This window comes from Marmota monax, unplaced genomic scaffold (assembly GCF_021218885.2).
Source record: "Marmota monax isolate L192 unplaced genomic scaffold, Marmota_monax_Labrador192_F-V1.1 WCK01_AAM20220418_F8-fsc00102, whole genome shotgun sequence".
Taxonomy (NCBI): domain Eukaryota; kingdom Metazoa; phylum Chordata; class Mammalia; order Rodentia; family Sciuridae; genus Marmota; species Marmota monax.
Window position 1 is genome coordinate 2,489,335 of NW_026692494.1, and position 22,231 is coordinate 2,511,565.

The window sequence follows — 22,231 nt, forward strand, 5'->3', positions numbered from 1 at the left end:
CCCTCTGGCCCTGTGCGCTGACATGCCTATTGGCTGCCATGGGTGAAGACTTTTCTCCCTTCTCCTAGGATTCACTCTTCCTATCTAGCAAACTCCAATGTCTGAGTCCCTGTCCCCAGTTTCTCACAATATTGATAGGCTTCCTGGTGCCACAGACTTTCTAGTCTTCATGAAAGAAGGCCCTGTGTGGGGGTTTCCAGTGGTAAAAGTGTGATCAGGGGGAAACCTGGCTCTTCTCACAGGTTTCCATAAACCTCTGGCCTTGTGTCTGAAGAACAGAACAGGGGTGTTTACACCTCAAAGGGGAGAAATCAGACTCCTAGGGGTAGTTATTTATAATCCAAAAGGTAGAGGCCTATGGTTAACTAGATTTCCTGAGAAAAGGCTGCAGAAGGGGAGGGGAGCTAAGCCTTTTCCCAGGCACCAGTTTTTCTTACAATTTCATTTTACAACCAGGTTTGCTTTTGCCATCACACTACCCCTCTCAGACCACGTTCATCGTCCTACACGGACACAACTTCCTCTACAGGCTGTGCCAATGTGAGAAGGCTCATCTGCACACTCTCTCAGTCAGTAGCGTGAATACTCCGGAGCCCTGCAGCAAGGATCAGGTTCTGACTGGGAAGGTGGAAATAAGACAGTTTACACATGAAATGCAGGGCTGCGCCCCAGCTATCATCCTGGTCGAATATAAGCATAACTAATACATGAACCCGAAGTCATAGCTGTAGAAATGGATCATGATGATACATTGAACCATGGGAAATGGGGTAGAGGAGTGGAAGTTGCATTTGAGAATCCAAACATGCGAGGTGGCTTCTGCATTGGCTCTGAGGCTCTGGCTCGGAAGGCCTGGATTCAGCGTGAGTACTGGCTCCACAGGCAACGAGGAGCACACGCACTCATGGGGGTTCTGCACGTGGGACTGGTGTGCAGACACGCTGGGCCACACAGGGGATGTTCAAACAGCAACTCTTTATTCCCGAACTCACACCAGCTGTCTACAGTCACGTTCTGGGGAAATCCACGTTCTCTGCCCAAATCCACGTTCTCTGCCCAAATTCACCTCCACTGGGCTTCTGTCTCCCAAAATATACTGTCTGAATCCCGTGAGAACTCAAGGGGAACTCAGGCAGCAGGATACGCCCTATTCCCAGCAGGAATAATCTTAAACCTTAAACCTGGAACCTAAACTGGGAACTCCCTAATCCGCCTTGGTCCTTGAGCAAGGTCACCTACATTCAATGTCACTGCAACATGGGGTACGCTGGCAAGGAAATTGTCATACCTACTTGGCTAATGGCTCCCAGCAGCTGCCCCTCCCATCTTGGGCAGTGGGGGACGCCATGCAATGCCTGAATATTTCTGAGGAGCCCTGCCTGGCGTGCGCCCTCTGACCTTCCTCCTCACCTCTTGCTTGGCCTCCTCTGGGGCAATCCACTTTCATCACTGCAACTGGAATTGGTGCAAAGGGTCCTTGACCCAGGCTTGGGACCAAGTCTTCCCAAAGGGATTTGTCCCTGGGGCCTTGCTGTCTGTGGACGTGGATGAACTCATGGCACCTGCGGGTGGAGAGGGTGATACACATGTTTTCCAACTTGTGTTTTTCACCTGGACAAGGACCTCAGATGCTAGCTCCAGGGCAGAAGGTGTTCCCGATTCCTCCAGGGAAGAAAGGAGTTGGGGCACAAGAGTGGCCTCTCCACCCAACACCCTAACAAGCCCTCAGAGACCCAGGCACCTGCCCCTGTGGCGGATGTACAGCTGGCTGACCTCCGTGGCACCTCAGGTCCCCTCTGCTGGGCTCAGGGCTTGGCAGACACTTCTGAGATGCTGGCCTTGATTTGTGTCTCCTTGGTCCTAAAGCTCCCCCTCCTCTCCTGCACTTCCACCTCTCTTCAGTGCTTACTGAGAAAGAAACACAAGGTGTCCAAGGATGGGGACATGGGGATCGGGGGTTCTTCCCCCTGTTCACATACCAGAACAACAAAGACGCCCGTGGGCCTGGCCAGACCATCCTCTCCCTGCAGTAAGTGCTGTTTCCTCTCCTTCTCTTTCTGAGTGTTTATCAGGATGAGTGGTGCCCAGGAGTCTGGAAGGATAGAGCCGTTCTCTCTCCTGCTCTTCCCAACCCACCACCCAGGACACACTGGGATTATTTTCTTTTCCTGCTGAGTACTTTCCCCCTTTCAAAGATGCGAGGGGGTAGAGGTGTTTTTGTTCCTGTTAGTTCCCCTTTTCATGCCTGGCAGGTGACAGGGACAGCAGTCTCCACCTTGGTTCATCATCTCTGTCCCTCCTGAGAGCTTCCAGGACATGGAGTCAAGTGACATCCCTTAGAAAAGCAGCCCAAGTCCTGGCCTGGGCTCAGCACTAAGACACTGCCATAAACTGTCACTTCCACAGAGCAGAGGGTCTGCTGAGGCTTCTTCCCTCAGCATATAGTCCCTGACACCCCTACAGGGGGCCTCTGGTGTTCATTCCCCATCTGCTCAGGCAGACTTCCTACTGGGAATGTTTCTTTCAAATCATTTCTCCTTGCCTCTTGGAGCTGAAGTCAGGCCAGCAAGAAGACACACACCATCCGTGAGATTTTACTCTGTTCCCGTTTGAATCTTCTTCACTTGGACACATGCACACCCTCAGGTCATCAATGTCAGTGATAATGTAGTTAGATATTTATTTATAAATGAATGAAGCAGGGTTGGGGATGTGGCTCAAGCGGTAATGCGCTCGCCTGGCATGCGCAGGGCGCTGGGTTTGATCCTCAGCACCACATAAAAATAAAATAAAGATGTTGTGTCCACCGAAAACTGAAAAATAAATATTTAAAAAATTCTCTCTCTCTCTCTCTTTAAAAAAAATAAATGAATGAAGCAGAATTCAGGAGTTTCCAAGATCCACTTGCTAATGTGCTAATATACACACTTGGATGCGGATGGTTGCAGCTGATTGTAGATTCTGAGCTAGGGTCAGGTCTGTAGGATTTGGAATTTGAATGAGGAAGTTTGTGCTTGAATCGCCCGGGAGCCATTCAGGGGACGTTCGTAAATTAAACTTTTCGAGGATGACAACACTGACTCTTCAAGAGGGGTCATTGCCATAGGTGTAGGACACTACAATGGGGTTTCCATCCAGGGAGGGGTCAGGCCAACTCTGAATACACTACAGGAGAACTGAACCCACAGCCCAGGAGCAGACCCATGGTCAGCGGACAGAGAGTGACTGAGGGGAACAGGAGCAGGGTGGTCCCTGGGTGAACAGAACGGCAGGGGTCTGTGTGGAAAGCTGGGCAGGGTGAATACACAGCACTCTGGGGAGCTGGAGGGAGCTGGATGAGGAGCTGACGGGATCCTAGGGGTGGCCAGCCGTCTGAGGTGCTCAGCCGACATGGCCAGATTCTCGCTGAAGGGAACAGTGAGGAGATGGACACAGAAGTCCAGACATTAAGTCTGAGCTGACAAAGAATCAAGGGGAGGATGACGGAATTTAGTCCAAGAGCAAATCATTGTCAGGGCTGAAGGCAAGACATGTCCTATGTCCCCACAGCCTGGGTAGCCTGAGTGTAGAGGGAGACTTGGTCTCTCTCCACAGGAGACAAGGCCAGGCCACCTTGCTCTGTCCCCTGCTCTCCACCCTCCTAGCTCAGAGTTCAGTGAGCCTCAGCAGGTGGCTCTCTCAGACCACAGCCTGGAAACCCTCCCGGGCCTGAAGGACCCTCCATGCCACCAGGTGACCTTCATGCCCTGCAGAGGTGTCCTAGCATAGGAGTCAGGGGCCCAGGAGAATGCTGAAGGAAACAGATGTGACTTAGGGCAGGGACCTGCTTTCAGGCATATTTAGCATACTTCTCTTTATCAACACCACGGCGAAATATAGGGTGTCCTCCACTTCAGTGAAGGAAAGGCCGAGTAGGCCCGAGTGCCTCAGACCCACAGAAGTCATAACCTGGCCCTGGCCTCGTGCTGTATTTTTCTCCACATAAATATGTCACAGAGTGGGATTATTGTCTCAACCCCTCTTTAACCTTTTTTCCTTCCATAACAAAACATTGGAAGTGTGTTTGTATTGACGTGAGCTCTTCATATTCCTGTGTAGTGCCTGCATAATCCTATGCATCACACAGGGCTAGCAAAATGCTCTTTCAGGACAGTATTTGGATGATCATAATTTCCCACTTGTTTTCTTGTTTCATTTAGTGTCCTTATGTACACAGCAGATGGACGATGGACACTTGGGGTTTGGGGAATATTTTATGAATAAAAACATTTTCAATGGTTCATTGTAGTTACACATGGCTGAAGGGAACAGTGAGGAGATGGACACAGAAGTCCAGACATTAAGTCTGAGCTGACAAAGAATCAAGGGGAGGATGACGGAATTTAGTCCAAGAGCAAATCATTGTCAGGGCTGAACGCAAGGCATGTCCTATGTCCCCACAGCCTGGGTAGCCTGAGTGTAGAGGGAGACTTGGTCTCTCTCCACAGAAGACAAGGCCAGGCCACGTTGCTCTGTCCCCTGCATTTCGACATAGTTCCAGAAGCAAGGACTATGTCTTGTTCTACTGCAGACCCCAGCACCTCCCCTTCCTCTGCCCATCCCTGCCCCCTGCTCCCTCCCTCAATTGATCTGTCTGCCATTTATCCATAGTTTTTCTAACAAAAATTAATTTCTTCATAGATTCTAGCGCATATATCTGAAGAGTCTGATTAAAGCTAATGTATGTGTGGGAGTAAAATAGCTGGGTACAAGGCTATATTTCGTTTTCTTGCATTGACAAATCATAATTTCATATTTTTGGGGAGCAAAAAGTGATGTTTTCATGTATGTATATAATGGGGGATGATCAGATCAAACTAAATCATGTATTCCTCACCTAAAATAATTATCGTTTTTGTCGAAGATTAATTATGTTTGAAAATATTATTAGCCTTTTGCTAAAGAACCCTCTGGAGTGGTCAGCGCCCTTCAGAAGAGCATTGTTTCCTTGGTCTCCTTGTTCATATTTCCTTCACCTTGAATGAAAAATTAGGGGGCCTCATTTGATGTGTACAACTATTTTCTCATTGGTCATACTTACAATGATCTATTAATGGTTGTAATGGTCCTATTTATAACGTCTTCTGAAGCATTCAGTGGCTTTCTTCGTGCTGATGTATCCATTCAAGTGCAGGCATTTTATTTTTTGAAGAACACTGTGCATTTCGAGGAGAACCTGTGTTGGTTGTTAAGTACTGTAAACGTGTCTGGGCTGTTGCTTCTCTAAGCGTCCTGAATGTGGTACGTCTAAAGGATAAAAGCACTTGAACTTTCAGGCAGCGTGGAGTCTCATCATCTTTCATTTCATTGTGTCTGCCCTTCAGCCACAGGTCCCCCGTCTGTAAGGGCATTAACGGACATGGCTGAGTCTAGTACTTTATTTCCTTTCCCATGAGAGTCAATATGCATCCTAGATGAGTCAATACACCTACCTTTAGGTTCCCTGATTATTTTCTTTCACCGTCAGGGGGTATTTTATTATTTCTCTACTGATTTTAGTACAGTCTTTGTGATGCACAAACACTTATACCCAGGTTACTCCTCCATTTTCTCTTTTATCCTGATCATCTGTCTGTATCTTCTGGTAAATCACCATCATTTAACAATATTCTAGTTACTTAGCAGTGAATATTAACTGTGTGAAAGTCACATTCTTTCCTTATTACTTTGAATACTTTTCATTCCTTTTCTAAACTTTTCAATGTTACTATAATAATACCTTTCAACTAATTTTGTCAGCACTATTTAAAAACAAATTCTTGCAACTTTGGATTTGCTTTAAATTTGGTAGCACTTGGGGCAATGTTGATATCTATGCAACATTGTTTTTAATGTGCCTTTATATTCTTTGGTAGAATGTTCCATTTTCCCCCAAGGCAACTGCTGTTTGGTCTCCTCCTAACACTTTCCATCATTGCTGTTATTTTGAAAAGTCACTGATAATTGGTATTTACTATGTACTTGGTTAGATACTGCATTTCTCCATTGGTCATAGGATTTCTTCACCAGGCATTTTCCAGGTGAACAAATGCTCTGCCTATTCCTCTCCTCCAGTCTTCTTTCGTCTGCTATTTTATGGCATATTCAATAGCTTAGGAATCCCAGTCAAGAACTAAACAACCTGGTCCTACTAGAAATTCTTTGTCTGGTTTTATGGAAATGTGCTGGACAGGTTGTTTAACCATCTCATCCCACTGCAGCCAGAGGAGCTGGTGCGGCATCCACAGCGTAGGACGCGGTGTTCACAGCTGCAGATCTGCCCAGGGTAGGGAGCCTGCCTGTGCAGAGCACCCTGCAGAGTGTGACCTGCATCCGCCATCGCGCTCCTATAGTTGTCACTCATGGAACCTCTAAGAGGTTTTATTTGAAAGAGGTTTAGGTTTTATTTTATGTTTCATTTTTAATTGGAAAATAATACTATATATGTTTATGGGTGTGATGCAGCATTTTGACACGTGATGTCATCATGGAGTGATTATATCAAGCCATTAACTATCATCTCAGCTACTTCTTGACAGGGATGCACTACGAAGGGCTACTATCTGTGTTTTGTTTTTTGAACTAATGTCAAGGAAGTGTCTTCTGGCAAAACTAATGTTTCCTCAGAAATGGATGTTTAATTTTATGAAATGCTTTATATGCTTCGATGAATGCAGTGTAGTTTGCTGTGAGGTGTTTGTTTTCGTTTTTTGCCTTGCAGAAATATAGACATTTAATGTAAGGATTTAAAAAATCATCTAATATCCCATTTGGAATGAGTCTTTGCTCATATTTTCTGTTGGATATTTGTAAGGAGTACAGGTGAGTTTTTAAAATACAGACATGTTTCTTATTTTTTTACTTTCTGTTTTATTTAAGAGTTTCCTGGTAGAGTGATTATCTGTTCGCAAGTTGCAGATATAATTTATCTGTAAATCCATTCAGTCCTGATGTATATTTGGACTTTTATTTCCTAAAGCATCTGTGGGAACCATGCAGCACTATTCGTGTCATGCACTCTAGTTCATATTTCAGTATATGCAGGTTACTATATTTTCCTTTGAAAAGAAAGAAAAAATCCTTTTTTCCTGAAATCAAAGGAATGATTTTCAATGACCTGTATCACTTCACTCATAATCTCTGCCTTTTATAAAATGTTGCTAATGTTTTTTCCTACAGCAGTTTTCCTCATTCGACCCATCGCATTCGTGTCTACCTGTGCATCTCTCTGAGGTGCCAGATCTGCTGTTTATTTTTCTTTTGGACCCACTGGAGGTATCCCCCCACCTCTTCACTTTCATCTGCATTCTTATTCTCAACTATTTCCTGCATATTTTTCTTCTCTTTCACTCATGTTTAATTCACATTCGTGTGTTCTTTTTTTTACCTTCTGTTCAAGAAATTTAATGCTGAGACTCCCTCTCTTCAAGCAGATGTTCTCATCCGCCTCAGACCTCCCCTCCCTCTCTGTCTCCGTAACTGGCTATGACTTTCGAATCGTTGGTTTCGTTTCCTTTCAAAATAATTTCATGAAGATGATTTTTGGTTTGTACACTGACCTGCTAAAAATATTTTCCGTATTTAATGAGAAGTTTCCTTAGTGTGTGGTTTAACAAACTGAATTTCAAATGTGCCTGCTCACTGTATTTCTGTGCTGACCCAAGATCTCTCTCTCCTGGTGACTTAAGAAACCTTCTGGGATGGGGATTTGCTTGGTGGTAAGAGAGAAGCCTGTTCACACTTACAGGATTCCTCTCTGTTAAGGGCATTGCCATAACTGGGTCAGAGGCAATGTGTTAAACACTTGGTCCTCCGCTTGGCAGGTTGTGGGAGCTTTAAGCAGTGGGGTCCTGCAGGAGTTTTGGGTACTGGAGTTGTGGGACCCAGGCTTTCCTCTTCCTTCCTCTTTCCTGCCCCAGCCATGAGTGGGTGCTCTGCTCCGTCAAATGCTCTAGTGGTGACATACTGTGCTGCCGTAGCCAGAAGCAGTGGGCCACCAACCGCAGACTAAACCCTCCAAAACCATAAACCATCTTCCCTTTTTACATTGATCATCTCAAGTATTTTGTACAGTACTGACTGACACAGGCATAAGACATGAGACACATAAATACACACTGGCTTGTTGGGAGGGCTTAATTTGTAATTTATTATATATTTCTGGTAAAAAATGTAAGAAGTTAAGATTAACAATATTCATAAACCCTGTATTGGCACTTTTCAGTCAAAATCTGAGAGTCTTTGATGTTTGGTCTTACTGTGGCTGTCGTTAGGTAGAGTCAAATGAATATTTCCTAATGGTTTACATGTAAAACTATATTATTGAGCTTAACATTTTCAATTTATGGTAATTTTGTTTTCCTTAATACTTTGCACCTTGAGATAAATGTGTTTGAGCATTCACATGAATATTTAGCACTTGTTTTTAGTTGTGCTATATTGTGAGCAATTGTCTTTATGAAGAGTTACAAAAAGCTTGGTCCTTGTCCTCAATGCCAATTCAATAATGAAGACACTGTTTTGAGAAAAAGGAAAAGGAGGGTTGATTGCTTTGCTAGTAAAGGAGAAGCACAGAATCAGAGGTCCTGATTCTGCCCATCAGGGAGAACAGAGGGATTTTAAGGAAGGGATTCATTCCAAGTGTCCCCTGAGTGGGGGTAGGATTCATGTCACAGTTTTGGAGCCAGCCATTCCCTAGATCCTGCCATCCCTGAAATCTGAACTGCTTGGTCCCTGTGGTGGGTGTGTGCTCTGCCTAGGATGGGAAAAAGGTAATCCTGTTTTCCTTCCCCAGCTTAGGCAGGAGGAGAGGGAGAAGAGGAAAAGAAAGCATGTCCATTTAATAACAAGTCTCAATGGCAGCTTAAATAAAAGACTCTAAATTGCACAGCAGATGAGATAATGCATCCGCATCAGAGAGTGTGGTCTGGTGTGCACAAAGAAAGATGGAATGCAAAACATGTGATAGGAAAATACAATGTAAAATACAAATTATGTGGAAAAGTGATGACATTTATAATCCCAAATGGAAATAATTCTTCAGTTAAATACAGATTGCCAAATAGGAGGAGAAATCACAGTTTGGGGTCAATTCTTTGTAAAAAAAAAAAAAAAAGAAAAAAAGTGAAATAAAAAACATATGGAACATTCCAAAGTGAAGATATGGCAGAAAGTACAAAGCGACACCATGAAAATTCCAAACACAAAAAAACAGTGGTGGAGATGGGGCTAAAATAATATCATATAATTGAATAATTTAATCAATAAATGGAATAAAGACAAAATTCAGCATTATAAATAAAATGGCCCATTTATAATGGGACAAGCCTCAAACCAGCACAAAGAAATTGTCATTGTTCTCCGACATACTAAACTGTTTTACTATAGTCCAAAATAGAAAAGTAGAAGCAGAGGAAGGAAGACAAGATAGAGGGGTGAGGGGGAAGAGTGGAAGGAACAGAAGTCCTGTGATCTGATTGGTGAGGAATTCAAACAACTGATAAGGTCAACTGTTCCCATAATTATACTTGTGTAGGCCATCACCCTTATTGGTTTCACTGCTGTAGAACAACATACCAAATACTGGGTGACTTCAACAACAATCATCTAGTGTTCACCTTTGTCAAGGATGAGGATTCCAAGATCAAGGAATGACCTGATTGTTTGTCAGGTCAAGATCTGCTTCCTGATTCACGAATGGACAAGGATCTTCTCGGTGTGCCCCCATATAGCAAGCCCTCTGGACTTTCCAGGGACACTGATAAGAGACACATCCTCATGACCCTATTTCATCCTAACTACCCACCGACATCTCATGCTCTAACAGCATCACATTGAGCGGAGGATTTCAACATATGAACTGGGTGAGGGGGCAAAGACAAGCATTCAGTACATACAAATCATTGTATTAGATTTGAAGAAAATCATTGTTGGAGTCTTATCCCTAAAGACCTCTATGCCCTCTATGCAGCTTGCAGTCCAGGAACTACCAGTATGTCCTGTCGTTGGTTTTTGCCATTGAAGAGATCAACAGGAACCCATATCTCTTACCCAACATATTTCTGGGATATGAGTTCCATAGTGTCCTGCACACTGATCGGTGGACATTGGAGAGCTCTTTAACTTGGCTTACGGGAAGAGTCAAGTACATCCCTAATTACACCTGTAGCAAGGAGAGCAAGTCCGTAGCAGTAATTACAGGACAAACATGGACATCTTCAGCCCAAATTGGAACACTGCTGCACCTCTACAGATTTCCACAGGTGAGGGTGGGAGGGATGGGGAGAGATGAAACCATTATCTATTGGTGCGATTGCCAGGGGAATAAAGAGAGTGACAGGAGAAGACTGAGTTATGCCTGTTATCAGAGTGTATTGTCTCTAAGGCGGTACTCCAGCACTGGAGGGAAATTACATATACGTGGTTTGAAATATACAGGGAGAAGGGGGGAAACATAAAAGGGCTTCCCTGAACATAGAGATGAGTCAGTTCCTTTATAGGATGGTGTGAGCAAGTAGGAGTTGATTAGAACACTGGGACACTTAAAAAGGTTGTACAACACCTGTCAGTTCTGAGAGGGTGCCTGGCGCCATCCTCTTCCTCACATGGCCTCCATGTCCTTCCCTTTCAGCTCACCTTTGGGCCTTTTGAACCCATCTTGAGTGACAATGGCCAGTTTCCTTTTCTCTATCAGATGGCCCCCAAGGACACAACTCTGGCCCTTGCCGTGGTGTCCTTGATGGTTCATTTCAGCTGGAACTGGGTGAGGCTGATCATCTCAGAAGATGAGAAAGGCATTCGATTTCTCTCAGATGTGAGAGGAGAGATGGACAGGAACGGAGTCTGCATGGCCTTTGTGAATATGATCCCAGTCACCATGCTGTTGTATTTCACAAGAGCTCACAAACATTACAACCAGATCATGAAATCCTCGGCATGTGTGGTCATCATTTTTGGTGACACAGAGTCTCTTCTGGCTGTGAGTTTTAATAGATGGGACAATGTAGTCACACAGAGAGTTTGGGTCACCACCTCACAATGGGATGTTACCAATAGTAAGAAACCTTTCATCCTGGACCCATTCCATGGCGCACTCATTTTTTCTCACCACCATGGGGAGATTTCTGGTTTGAAACATTTTATCCAGACAGCGAATCCTGCCAAATACCCAGAGGACACATTCCTTGCTTTGTTGTGGTGGATGCATTTTAACTGCTCAGTCTCAGAGTCTGAGTGTAAAACATTGGAGAGCTGTTCTTCCAAAGGCTCCTTGGCATGGTTACCACGGCACCATTTTGACATGGCCGTGAGTGACGGGAGTTACAACATATACAATGCTGTCTATGCCATGGCCCACACCCTTCACGAGATGCTCCTTCAACAAGTAGACGGGCAACCAATGAAGAATGGGAAAGGCCCAGTGTTCTCCCCCTGGCAGGGAATGTCTCCAATTGGGTGGTGTGAACTTCACCAAGGCGTCATCCTTGAAGGGCTCCACAGGGGCTCCAACCAAGAAGTGCAGGATCCTTTCCACAAACACAGCACTTATGTACTCTTGTCACTGCTAGCAGGTAAATCTGTGCCTGGATGGCAAGCAAGAACCAGATGCCGCTGGCCAGGGGAAAAGGAGCTAGGAATGAAGATCTGTGTTCAGTTAGAGAGCGCCTCAACGTCCTGCCCGCCCACTGCTCTCAACAGGAGAAACCCCCTTCCAGGATGCCCTTCATTGACAAGCAGAGAACTAGCTCCCTAACTGCCTGGAGAACACTGAGCACAGTGGACAGTTTGCAGAAGGGATCTCATGCAATTCTGCACCACTTCAGGCTCTGGTGGCCTGACCTGGCTGACAGGTGCTCTGAGATCGAGGAGAGGAAACGGGTGTGGAATAGCATGCCCACTGACCATGCAGGTGTGCCTGGGTTTGGGCATCTCCTCCTGAGCCTGACCGATACTGTAGAAACACTCTCACCACACCAGTCAGAATTCATACCATGTCCATGTTTTACTCCATCAGGTGCCTGTAATAAAGTTGAATTTTTAGGAAGGGATAAAACAAATGTGCAGAATTCAGTAATCCAGATTTCTTCTTAACTCTGGATCCCTCTCTTATCTTGGTGCTTCTCTTTCAGCTGCACCCCTTTCTGAAGAAATCAAATTTAACAATCCTGCAGGGGACCCAGTGAATGAATCAGAAAGGACAATTGGACAGAGAGTATGACATTCTTAACTTTTGGAATTTTCCGGAAGGCTTTGGACATAAGGTGGAAGTTGGAACGTTTTCCCCTTATTTACCACAGGGTCAACAACTGTCTCTATCTCAGGAAAAGATAGAGTGGGCCACAGGAGATAGACAGGTGGGTTGGACCTGATCATAGTTCTTTGCACTACACTTAGAGAACCAAAAGTGTATGGTGGATCATGTGCCTCTCCATGTGGTTAATAAATGGCCACATCTGGATGTTTTTCGCATCATATTTCACCTTTCATGATTTCCTTAGTGACTTTCTGATGGTTGGGAAATAAACATGTGCATTTGACCATGGGTTTCTAAATGTCCATATGTATCACATTTTCCATGTAGTTGGTCTTTTATCAATTAATTTTGGGTAGGTATATGCAAAGTATATTTATTTATATATTTATTTTGTAGAGAGAGAGAGAGAATTTTTTAATATTTATTTTTTAGTTTTCTGTGGACACGACATCTTTATTTTATTTTTATGTGGTGCTGAGGATCGAACTCAGGGCCCCACCCATGCCAGGGAAGCGCGTTACCACTTGAGCCACATCCCCAGCCCACAAAGTATATTTATTAGTGGTCCAATACTCTAAAGCATTACAGTTATTATGGGACTGGGTCAAAGTCCCCTCTTGCCAACATGTATTTGAATTTCTTAGACTCCCAACTCAGCCTGCAGTATGAGCTGTAGAACTGGATTCAGTAAGTCCCTTCAGGAGGGAAAGCCTGCCTGTTGTTCTGACTGCACTCCCTGCCCAGAGGACGAGATTTCCAACCAGACAGGTGAGTGCATGCCTTAGGAGAAATTCCTGGGATCTCCTATATCCCCCAAACCATGCAAGGAACTTCCAATTGATATGGAAGAGAAATGAGGGACAAAATTCTTCCTTGCTTAAGTTAAAAACTCAGGTGTGATAATCAATAGTACCACCCCATGAAATAATAAACCTCCTGTCCCTTGAACCACGTTCTTTGACTCCGCATTCTAGACCCACCTCACACAGTGTAGTCCCAGGAAATGTCTTTTGACACCGAACAGAAGCCTAAGCCTCATTTCCACCTGTGAATTTAACACATAGTGCTATATGTCTCCACTTTCAGCTTCTTTGAAGGTACATTTGGATCACATTGAAGATGAGGGTCTTACATAGCCTTACTTTCTCAGTACACAGCACTGTTCTTGATGCAGGGCAGGTGCTCAGAAAGGTTGTATTTGAGTTGAGGAGTAAATATTGCTGCAATGTAGAATGGCTATGGTACAGCGTACTCCCAGTAAGTAGCCTGTACTTCCTGCTCTCCCCTAGCTTACCCTGCGTGAGAAACAGCACATAGAGAGGTGAACTCAAGGTATCCGTTACACTGCACTAGATGCAATCACAAAAATTCTAGTGTGTCATGGGCGATGTCATCTACATGCTTTAAGGTTGGCATAGACTTCTTGAAAGTGGTGGTAGTGTCTACTAATGATGATCACTGAGTGTGCACTAAGAATTGGTGGAGTATTAGAAATGGCTAATTACAGGGAGTCACCATTTCATATGATAGCCAGAGAACCTAACAAACATACACAGTGCAACCTCACGTAAAAAGGTGGTTGTGAGTGTTGGGAGAGGATGTGATAAAGGAACACAAGTCTACTTTGAGCTGCTCATATTTGACATTAGATTGTGATACAGGAAAACCAAGTCTAGAGTGGGGATTTTCTACTTTTTGTGACTGATATGTAGCCTAATTTGTAACACATTTCACATTATTTCAGTTGATTTAAAGTATGCTTATTCTGACAACATAGTCCAGTAAATGAGCAGTTTGAGTGAAGGTTCTCTATTGCACAATCGGTGTGTGGTAAGCTATTTTCTGGCTCGTGTGCACAGTTCCCACCAGCTTCAATTCCTATGTGCTTGGGAATTTAAACATACTCTTCTAAACAGACCAGGGGTTATGAAATACCAACTATGTGAGAAAGACTAATCCTCTTTCAAGAAAAATTTCAAAAACCAGACAGAAAGTGGGTCCTCTATAAAGGTCTACCAAGAATTGTTAGTGTCATGAAGATTTAAGTCAAGCTGAAAAGCTGCAGTGTCAACAATGGTTGTCAAAGATGTCAAGAAATAATCTGAACAACCCCATATTTATATCTTAGAAGTGTTTTTTAAATGTTTTACATGAACTATTGTCTAAAAATTCTAACACATTTTTATTGTGGCTAACAACTTCACTGGCGAATGCTATCAAACACTCAAGAAGACACAGTAGCCACTTAGTCAGAAGCCTCAGCAAAGTGAAAATCACAATGGCAACGGGCTGCCACCTCACCCCAGTTAGAGTAGTGTTATCCAAAATAAATAATAGCAAACTCTGGCTAGGATACCGAGAAAGTGACCACTTATCCACTGTTGGCAGAAAGTATGTGAGTACAGCCAGCGTGGAAAACAGGATGGAGTTTTCTCAAAAACCTAAGAAAGAACTACATATGATCCAGCAGCCCCAGACTGAGTACATGCACAAGGAAATAAAATTAGCTTGCTTAAAAGATATTTTTACTCCCATGTTTTGCACTTTTCATGATAGCCATAATATGGAGTCAGACACACATCAACGTGTGAATGGATAATGAAAATATGGTACACGTGCACAGTGAAATATTACTCAGGAAAAAAAGAATAACGAAATCCTGCCTTGGAAGGAAATAGATGTAGAAGGAGGACTTCATGTTACATTAAATAAGCCAGACCCAGAAAAATAAGCATCTCATTTCCTCTCCCATATGTGGAAACCAAAAAAAAAAAAAAAAAAACCAACAACCTTGACCTGAAAATGAAACAGTGACTATTTGAAACTGGGATGGTTACCTGGAGTGAGAGGGGAGAGGATGGAAGAAGGGTGGATGGATCCAGTTCCTGCAGACTGCATGCATATGAGGGAATATCACAGGGAATCCCATTAAAATACACAATTAATATGCACAGACAAAAGCAAGATACACAAAGGAGTAAGGAAATTGAATTTCTTTATGCTAATAGGTTAACTTTTGTTGTCAACACCGAAATGCTCATTAGAAGAAAGGAAACATACAAGCCACTCTCCTTGAACGAAATTCACATATGATTAAAAACGAAAAGAACAGAAAAGCAATCCCACCATATTTTAGAAAGGGACTATATCATGACCAAAACTGGTTTATACAATGTTAAGTAAACAGAGTCCCAGAAAAAGAAACAAATTATAACCAAACACCTGCAAACGGTTAATAAAATGCAGTTCCCATTCCTTTTACACTAAATCCAGAGAAACAACTCTTAGCAGAGGAGTAAGAAAGATGGGTTTAAATCCTACCAAGAGTGTCCCAGAACAGCACAGCAGGCACAGTGCACCTGAGGTCAGGTTGAGGACAAGCACAGGACGAGGACGCGCACCGCCACACCTGCTCGACCCCACACCATGTCCTACCCACGGCTGGCCCCAGAGGACTGAGGCAGAAGGAAGACCATATTGGAAAGGAAGTGACGCACGGTGTTCATTCAGATGATATTGTTGCATGAACAAAAATATCCAAATGAATTAAGGAGTCGGTCATTTATTTTTGTGGGAACCGACTTTCAATTTCCTGGGTGCAAACTGCTTGTTTCTATTACTCGTCTCGTTGTTCTCAAAAAAGAAAATTTAAAAGATATCCACAACATTTAAGCTTGTGAAATATATAGAAATAAGTTTATTGGCAATCTTGAAAGAATGATAAAAATGAAAGAAGACTGAAGGAAGTGGACAAATAAGGCCCGTCCCTGGCTGGAAAGACACAGCAGTAGGAAGGTGGCGGGGCTGGCTATCAGAGCTGGTCTGTGGGTGCCATGCCGTCCACTCCACACCTGCATGTTCTGGGTGCACACTGCAGCTTTGGGCTGGGAGGACTCAGTCCCCGTGAAATCGAGTACTGTCATCTCTAGATGCTTGTGACTTAGCAATTCATTTCCTTCCGATGGTCTAACAAACTTATCCAGACCATATTTGGGGAGAGAGGCAGGTGTTTTATGTCCTCCCAAATCCATATGTTGAAACTTAGCCCTAAGATGATGGTATGAGGATGTAGAGCTTTAGGTGGTGTAGGATCAGGCGGTTTCTACCTTCCTTAATAAGATTAGTGCTACCATAACCAAGGCCTGGGGAGTTTGCACTCACAGCCAGGTGGGGACACAGCAATAGCCACCTTCCTTGCAACAGAGAGAGCCTGTGTCAGACCATGGACAAGAAGCTCTGCCAGCCTGAACTTCCTGGGTTCCAGAAGTGGTAATGGTAAATGTGTGCTTTCATGAACTGTGAGCTCAAAGTTAGTTCATTATTGTATCTTGAACACACTAAGAAGTAGGTATGGCTTTGTTGTTAGATAAGGAAGATGGTGTCATGAACATGCAATGCAAGGTAAGTGGATGAAAGAAACAATAGCTATGTTTTCCAAACCATAAAGAAGATGGGGAGTGCTGACTGGGAATCATTCCTCCCACAGCTCTTTCATTCACTACCCAAAGCAACAAGGAAGGACACTTTGGCTAAGATTGTTCAGTGCTCTACTTTGAGAGGGCCTCAGAGTAAGAGAATTACTGACCCAGGACTGATGACACTCTGCATTTCTCACCAGACATGGACCAGTGTGTGAAGTGTCCAGCTCATCAGTATGCCAACACGGAGCAAACCACCTGTCTCCAAAAGGCTGTGACCTTCCTGGCCTATGAAGACCCCTTGGGCATGGCTCTGGCCTGCACGGCTCTCTGCTTCTCTGCCCTCACGGCTGCTGTCCTTGGGGTCTTTGTGAAGCACAGAGACACCCCCATAGTCAAGGCCAACAACAGGGCTCTCAGCTCCATCCTGCTCATCTCCCTCACCTTCTGTTTTCTCTGCTCTCTGCTCTTCATTGGCCGTCCCGGCACAGCCACCTGCATCCTGCAGGAGCACATTTGGACTGGTGTTCACTGTGGCCGTTTCCACGGTCCTGGCCAAAACTGTCACTGTGATTCTGGCCTTCAAGGTCACTGCCCCAGGGAGAAGGATGAGGCGGTGCCTGGTGTCAGGGGCACCTAACTTCATCATTCCCAGCTGCTCCCTCATCCAGCTGACTCTCTGTGGAGTCTGGCTGGGGACCTCTCCTCCCTTTGTGGACACAGACACACACTCTGACCATGGCTGCATCATCATCACGTGCAACAAGGGCTCAGTCATTGCCTTCTACTGTGCCCTGGGATACCTGGGCTCCCTGGTCCTGGGGACCTTCACGGTGGCCTTCCTGGCCAGGAACCTGCCTGACACCTTCAATGAAGCCAAGTTCCTGACCTTCAGCATGCTGGTGTTCTGCAGTGTCTGGCTCACCTTCCTCCCTGTGTACCACAGCACCAAGGGCAAGGTCATGGTGGCCGTGGAGGTCTTCTCCATCCTGGCCTCCAGCGCAGGGCTCCTGGGCTGCATCTTTGTCCCCAAGTGCTATGTTGTTTTATTAAGGCCACATAGGAGCTCTCTATGTGGGTCCAGAGAGAAAATTCATTGTGGGAGTAACAAGCCTTCTTGAATATTAACTCACATTTGCTAACGTTAACAAGCGGCCTTGAGAAAATTCTACTCAAATCTAAGAGTCTGATTTTAAGTTACAATGTGGGATTTCCTTCAAGGTCAAGAGACTCTCTCCTAATGCTATAGTCACTATGAAATACAGCCGTCAACTTTTCAATTTTTAATCTAACAGCATTTTTTCATTTCCTTCAATTCTTCTCTTACTGCTTAATCGTGTGTAGTATTCACCTGGGTGTAGTATTCACCTTTACGTGTCTCCCACTTGGATTTTTTATATATTGTCTTGATTTGCATCATTGATATCCATAAAAATCCCTTTTCTTCATCTAGCCATAATTACCCAATGATTCAAGAGCATTTATAAAGCCTTCTTTCAGTCTTTCGGTAATTTGAAATGTTCCTTTTTAATACACCAAATTCCTATATGAATATCACCGTGTTTTGGGACCCCTTGATATGTTACATTAATTTAACTCAGGTTTTGTTCATAGAGAAACCATACTATATTGCTAATCAAACTAAATTTGGCCCTAGGGGACCTCCATACAGAGTACTTATCATGATAAACTGCAACCTAGCTTAGTAGTCAGCCTAAGGTAGAGTGTACTGCTTTGTAGTAGTTGGCTGAGCAGCAGCCAATCACAGCAGCCAAGCCCTTGGGGGGTCACTATTCAAACTTCACTGAAAAAAGGCAAATGCATATACTGATATATCTGATTGTTTTGTATAGGAATTTATGATATGGAAAGATTTGTTTTGATAGATGTCTAAATGTACACTGCATTTACCTTGCGTCTACTCTGCCCCTAGAAGCCCACCTTCCCTCACCTTTTGTTAATTGGTGGGTGGGCCTCCACGGCCAAGCACTTACTGGAGTTAGACCTTAGGTCTGTCTTCCAGCCATTCCTCCAGGATTTCTTACCCTCTTACCTCTTACCCTATATCGAACCATTTCCTCATGTTTTCATTGCTTTCTGTGACACCCCCATGTTGCAAAAACATAAAGGCCCTTACAAAGTGCACCTTTTCTCCTGTTCATCCGTCATTTTTAGTTGATTTCTCAGGCCCCCGCCTAGGACACGGGATGGAGGGAAACTTGTTTTCTCCTGTAAATACAAGTGTGAACATAGTAGCCCAGGGTCTGTCTTTGAGAAACCTGTGGACACACAACAATTTGATTTCAGGTGGGCGTTGAAGGAAAACATAGCGTGCAGTATTAGAAGTTTCCTTCTGTTCTCTCCAAGGTGGTTTTTGCAGCTAAGGGGGAAGAGTCTCCCTGTGGTGGGAGAATCACACCAGCGACTTAATTATGAGTTTAGAAAATTGGGTCCTAGGAGCAGGAAGGGCCAGGGTGAAGAGGTAGAAAGAAGAGCATCAGGGCTGCGGATCCGGCTCAGTTGGTAGATGGCTTGCCTCGTATGCACAAGGCCTGGGGTTCAATCCCCAGCACCACAAAAAGAAAGAAAGAAAGAAAGAAAAGAAAAGCATCACCAGCAGCAGAACATCCTAAGCAAAGGCCCTGAGGCTGGGCTCAGCTTTGAAGTGTGTGTGAGGAAGGCAGAGTGGCTGGAACCTACGGAGGGGAGAGAGGATATGAGAAGAGGTAAGTGGGGCCCAGATTTACCCATCATTGTGAATTTTATTCTAAAAGCAAAGGAAGTCATCGGCAAATTGACAACAGAGAGAGTGGAAGTGGTTCTCAAAAATGGCCTCACTCACTGTATTTGGGTTTTAATGGACTTGGGCAAAAAAAAAAAAAAATGTTTGACATAAAATCTCTCTTGAATGAAACCTGATGGCTTTTAGTTTAAAGATTACTAAAACAGGCAATGCTGAAGATTAATTTCAGTAGCATGGTAAATACTATAGACGGGGTGGACATCAGTTGCTCTGGTTGGGATGCGGTTCTTCTCCCAAGGGTTCGTGTCTTGGAGGCGTGGTTCTCAGTGTGGCAGTGTTGAGATGGTGGGACCTCAGGAGGTGGGACCCAGTGGGAGTTTATCACTGGCCCTCCCCTCACTCTGGCCTCCTGTCCTACCATGTGGTCTCTGTCTCTCCCATGCATTCCCACCACTGTGATGGCATCCACCATGAGATGATGTAGCCAAGGGGACCTAGCCAGAGCCAGTGCAATGCTGGTTGGACTTTCACACTCCAGAACTGTTAGGTAAATAAACCTCTTTTCTTTATAAGTACCCAGTTTCAGGTATTTCATTATAGTAACAGAAAACTGACTAAAACATCAGTGGATATATATCCAAAGAATGAGTATAACTAGCTGGATATGCTCAGTAAATGTTCAAAGAATAAGAAACTAGAGAGGCAATAACAACAGAACTGAGTCAAGTCCTCAGAGACATGGTACGTGGGAGCAAGTATATTTTAAAGACAAGGGAGGATGGAAAGCACTTGATTTCAGCAGGAGGCTACAAAAACTGAGCAACCCAGAGTCAGTCTGGTAAAATTATGAAGACAGAAATGACAGGGGCACAGTGGTAGAATGCTTCTGAGTGATGATCTTTACCTGGTTTGGTCAAGTTGCTGACGTAAACACTCTTACCTGTCTTTTGCAAGGTGATACCTGTGTTTTCAACTCTTTAGATTGTCAAGAGAAGAGTACTTGCTTGAAATTTTACCAAAGAACTCTTTTCTTGGATTTTTGATGAAAATAATAGCTGTAGAAAAATGAGTCTGGCTTTAAAAAAAATGCAAGTGAGGACTTTGAAATAAGAAACGCAAAGATATACATATTCGGGTTGTCAAACATGTCATGAACTAAAATTCTTGACATTAAGAACTATATGCCCCTAATATATAACTAATTAGAATAAATAAAATAAAAATTTTTAAAAGAACTTTCTGACCCAATGTTCATGTTAAGTCTTCTATTTTAGGGGAGAAGAGTCAGGGTATAGTGAGTTATTACAAAGATTTTTCTGAATGGGGTTAAAAATTTCATGAAAAAAAAACAGTGTTCACATATTAATTATTGTCACCAGCCAATCTCCCAGAGTGACCCAATAGCTTAGTCATCCTCTCTAAATAACTATTGAAATAACTAACCAAAAATGTCACATAAAGCCTTATCCATTGCTTACTGCAGGTCTTCTCCACGTTGGATGGTATGAGCCATCAGGGAAATAGGTTGCTTTACAAAAGGGAAGTACATTGTGCCCTTGTGGTGAGCAGAACGACCCCCTCAAGTAATGTGCGTGTCCTAGACCCAGGAACTTAGGAATACGGTACCTTCCTTCTGATTCCGTGGCCCCTCAGGAAGCCACTGGGCCCTCTCACAGCCTGGCCTCCAGCAATCATCAAATGTGGAGAAAGGGGAACTGTCCTGAGAACGTCAGCCTCCTTTCTGTCCGTCCCTCTGCTGATGCGCTGAGGGAGTGAGTGGGGACCCCCATCTGGTCCACACTGCAGGTCGTGCGCTAAGAGGTTGCAAAAGTGGATCGCTGGGGCGGGAACTGTGTAGACAGAGAGAGACAGAAACGAGAGGAACGGGAAGGCAGGTGGCCTGTGGAGGAGGGTGACAGAGGGCAGAGGGCACGTGGAGGAGATTAGCCATGCCAATGACCAGCGGCCAGGCCCAAGGAGGGGGCGAGAGGACTGGATGGTTCACATCACCTGCCACCAGGAGACAGTGGCCAGGTCTCCTGCAGGACACTGATGGCGGGAAAAGCCCGGGCAGTGACCAACCCTAATAGTTCCATTATGGGCACAACAGGGGAGAGACCCAGCCACCAGGAGTGACCCAGAAGGAAAAGGCGGGCAAGGGCTGGGAATGTCAGCGAGACGGAATCACCAGCCTGTCCTCTCCCAGGGTGGTTTGTTCCTCCTGCGGGATTCGCGGCCTTTCTTTGCAATGACAGGTGAACTGCTCAGAGCCAGAATAGACGTGGGGGGAAGGACCCTTGGCAAGGTCGTGGTGAAGACGCAGCTGTTGAAGAAGGCAGTCGCCATCGGTGTAAGGGGGACAGACGAACGTGTGCCTGTTCCCTGAACGAGCTCCTCCGATGGGACCTTCACAACTCGTGGAATTGTATCTTTCAAATTAGGCGAAGTTCACACAGAAAATTCAGCCCTTGTAGCTGCACAGCTCGTGGGTGTCAAGCACACTGGCAGGTGTGGCCATCACCGCACCTGTCCCCAGAGCCTTCTCCTCTCCCGCTCTGTCGTCATTAAACACCAACCCCCCACCCCCACCCTCTGCACCCTGCGTCTCTCTGAATCTTCTCACTTTCGATGTTTCAAAGGCTCATGATTTGAAGGTTGAGCCTCATTGCTGGTGGCTCCTAGTGAATCATTCCCTCCACGAAGGACGGTTCTCATGGGTGTGTGGAAATTTGTATTTAAAAACGTTCAGAAACTTGCAGCTGGAAGTGTGGCTCAGCAGCTTTTCCTGTGATGGACCCG

General features: G+C 44.6%; 1 protein-coding gene across 1 annotated transcript; it reads left to right on the forward strand.

Moving 5' to 3' along the window:
* The first annotated feature begins 805 nt into the window (after nucleotides 1-805).
* LOC124092300 (vomeronasal type-2 receptor 116-like) lies at nucleotides 806-17,810 on the forward strand. The gene is given in 8 exon segments (XM_046443759.1): nucleotides 806-882; nucleotides 9,989-10,280; nucleotides 10,649-11,492; nucleotides 12,147-12,201; nucleotides 12,203-12,371; nucleotides 12,916-13,039; nucleotides 16,890-17,199; nucleotides 17,201-17,810. Coding segments are annotated over 8 exon segments (2,481 nt in total).
* The last annotated feature ends 4,421 nt before the right edge of the window (nucleotides 17,811-22,231 follow it).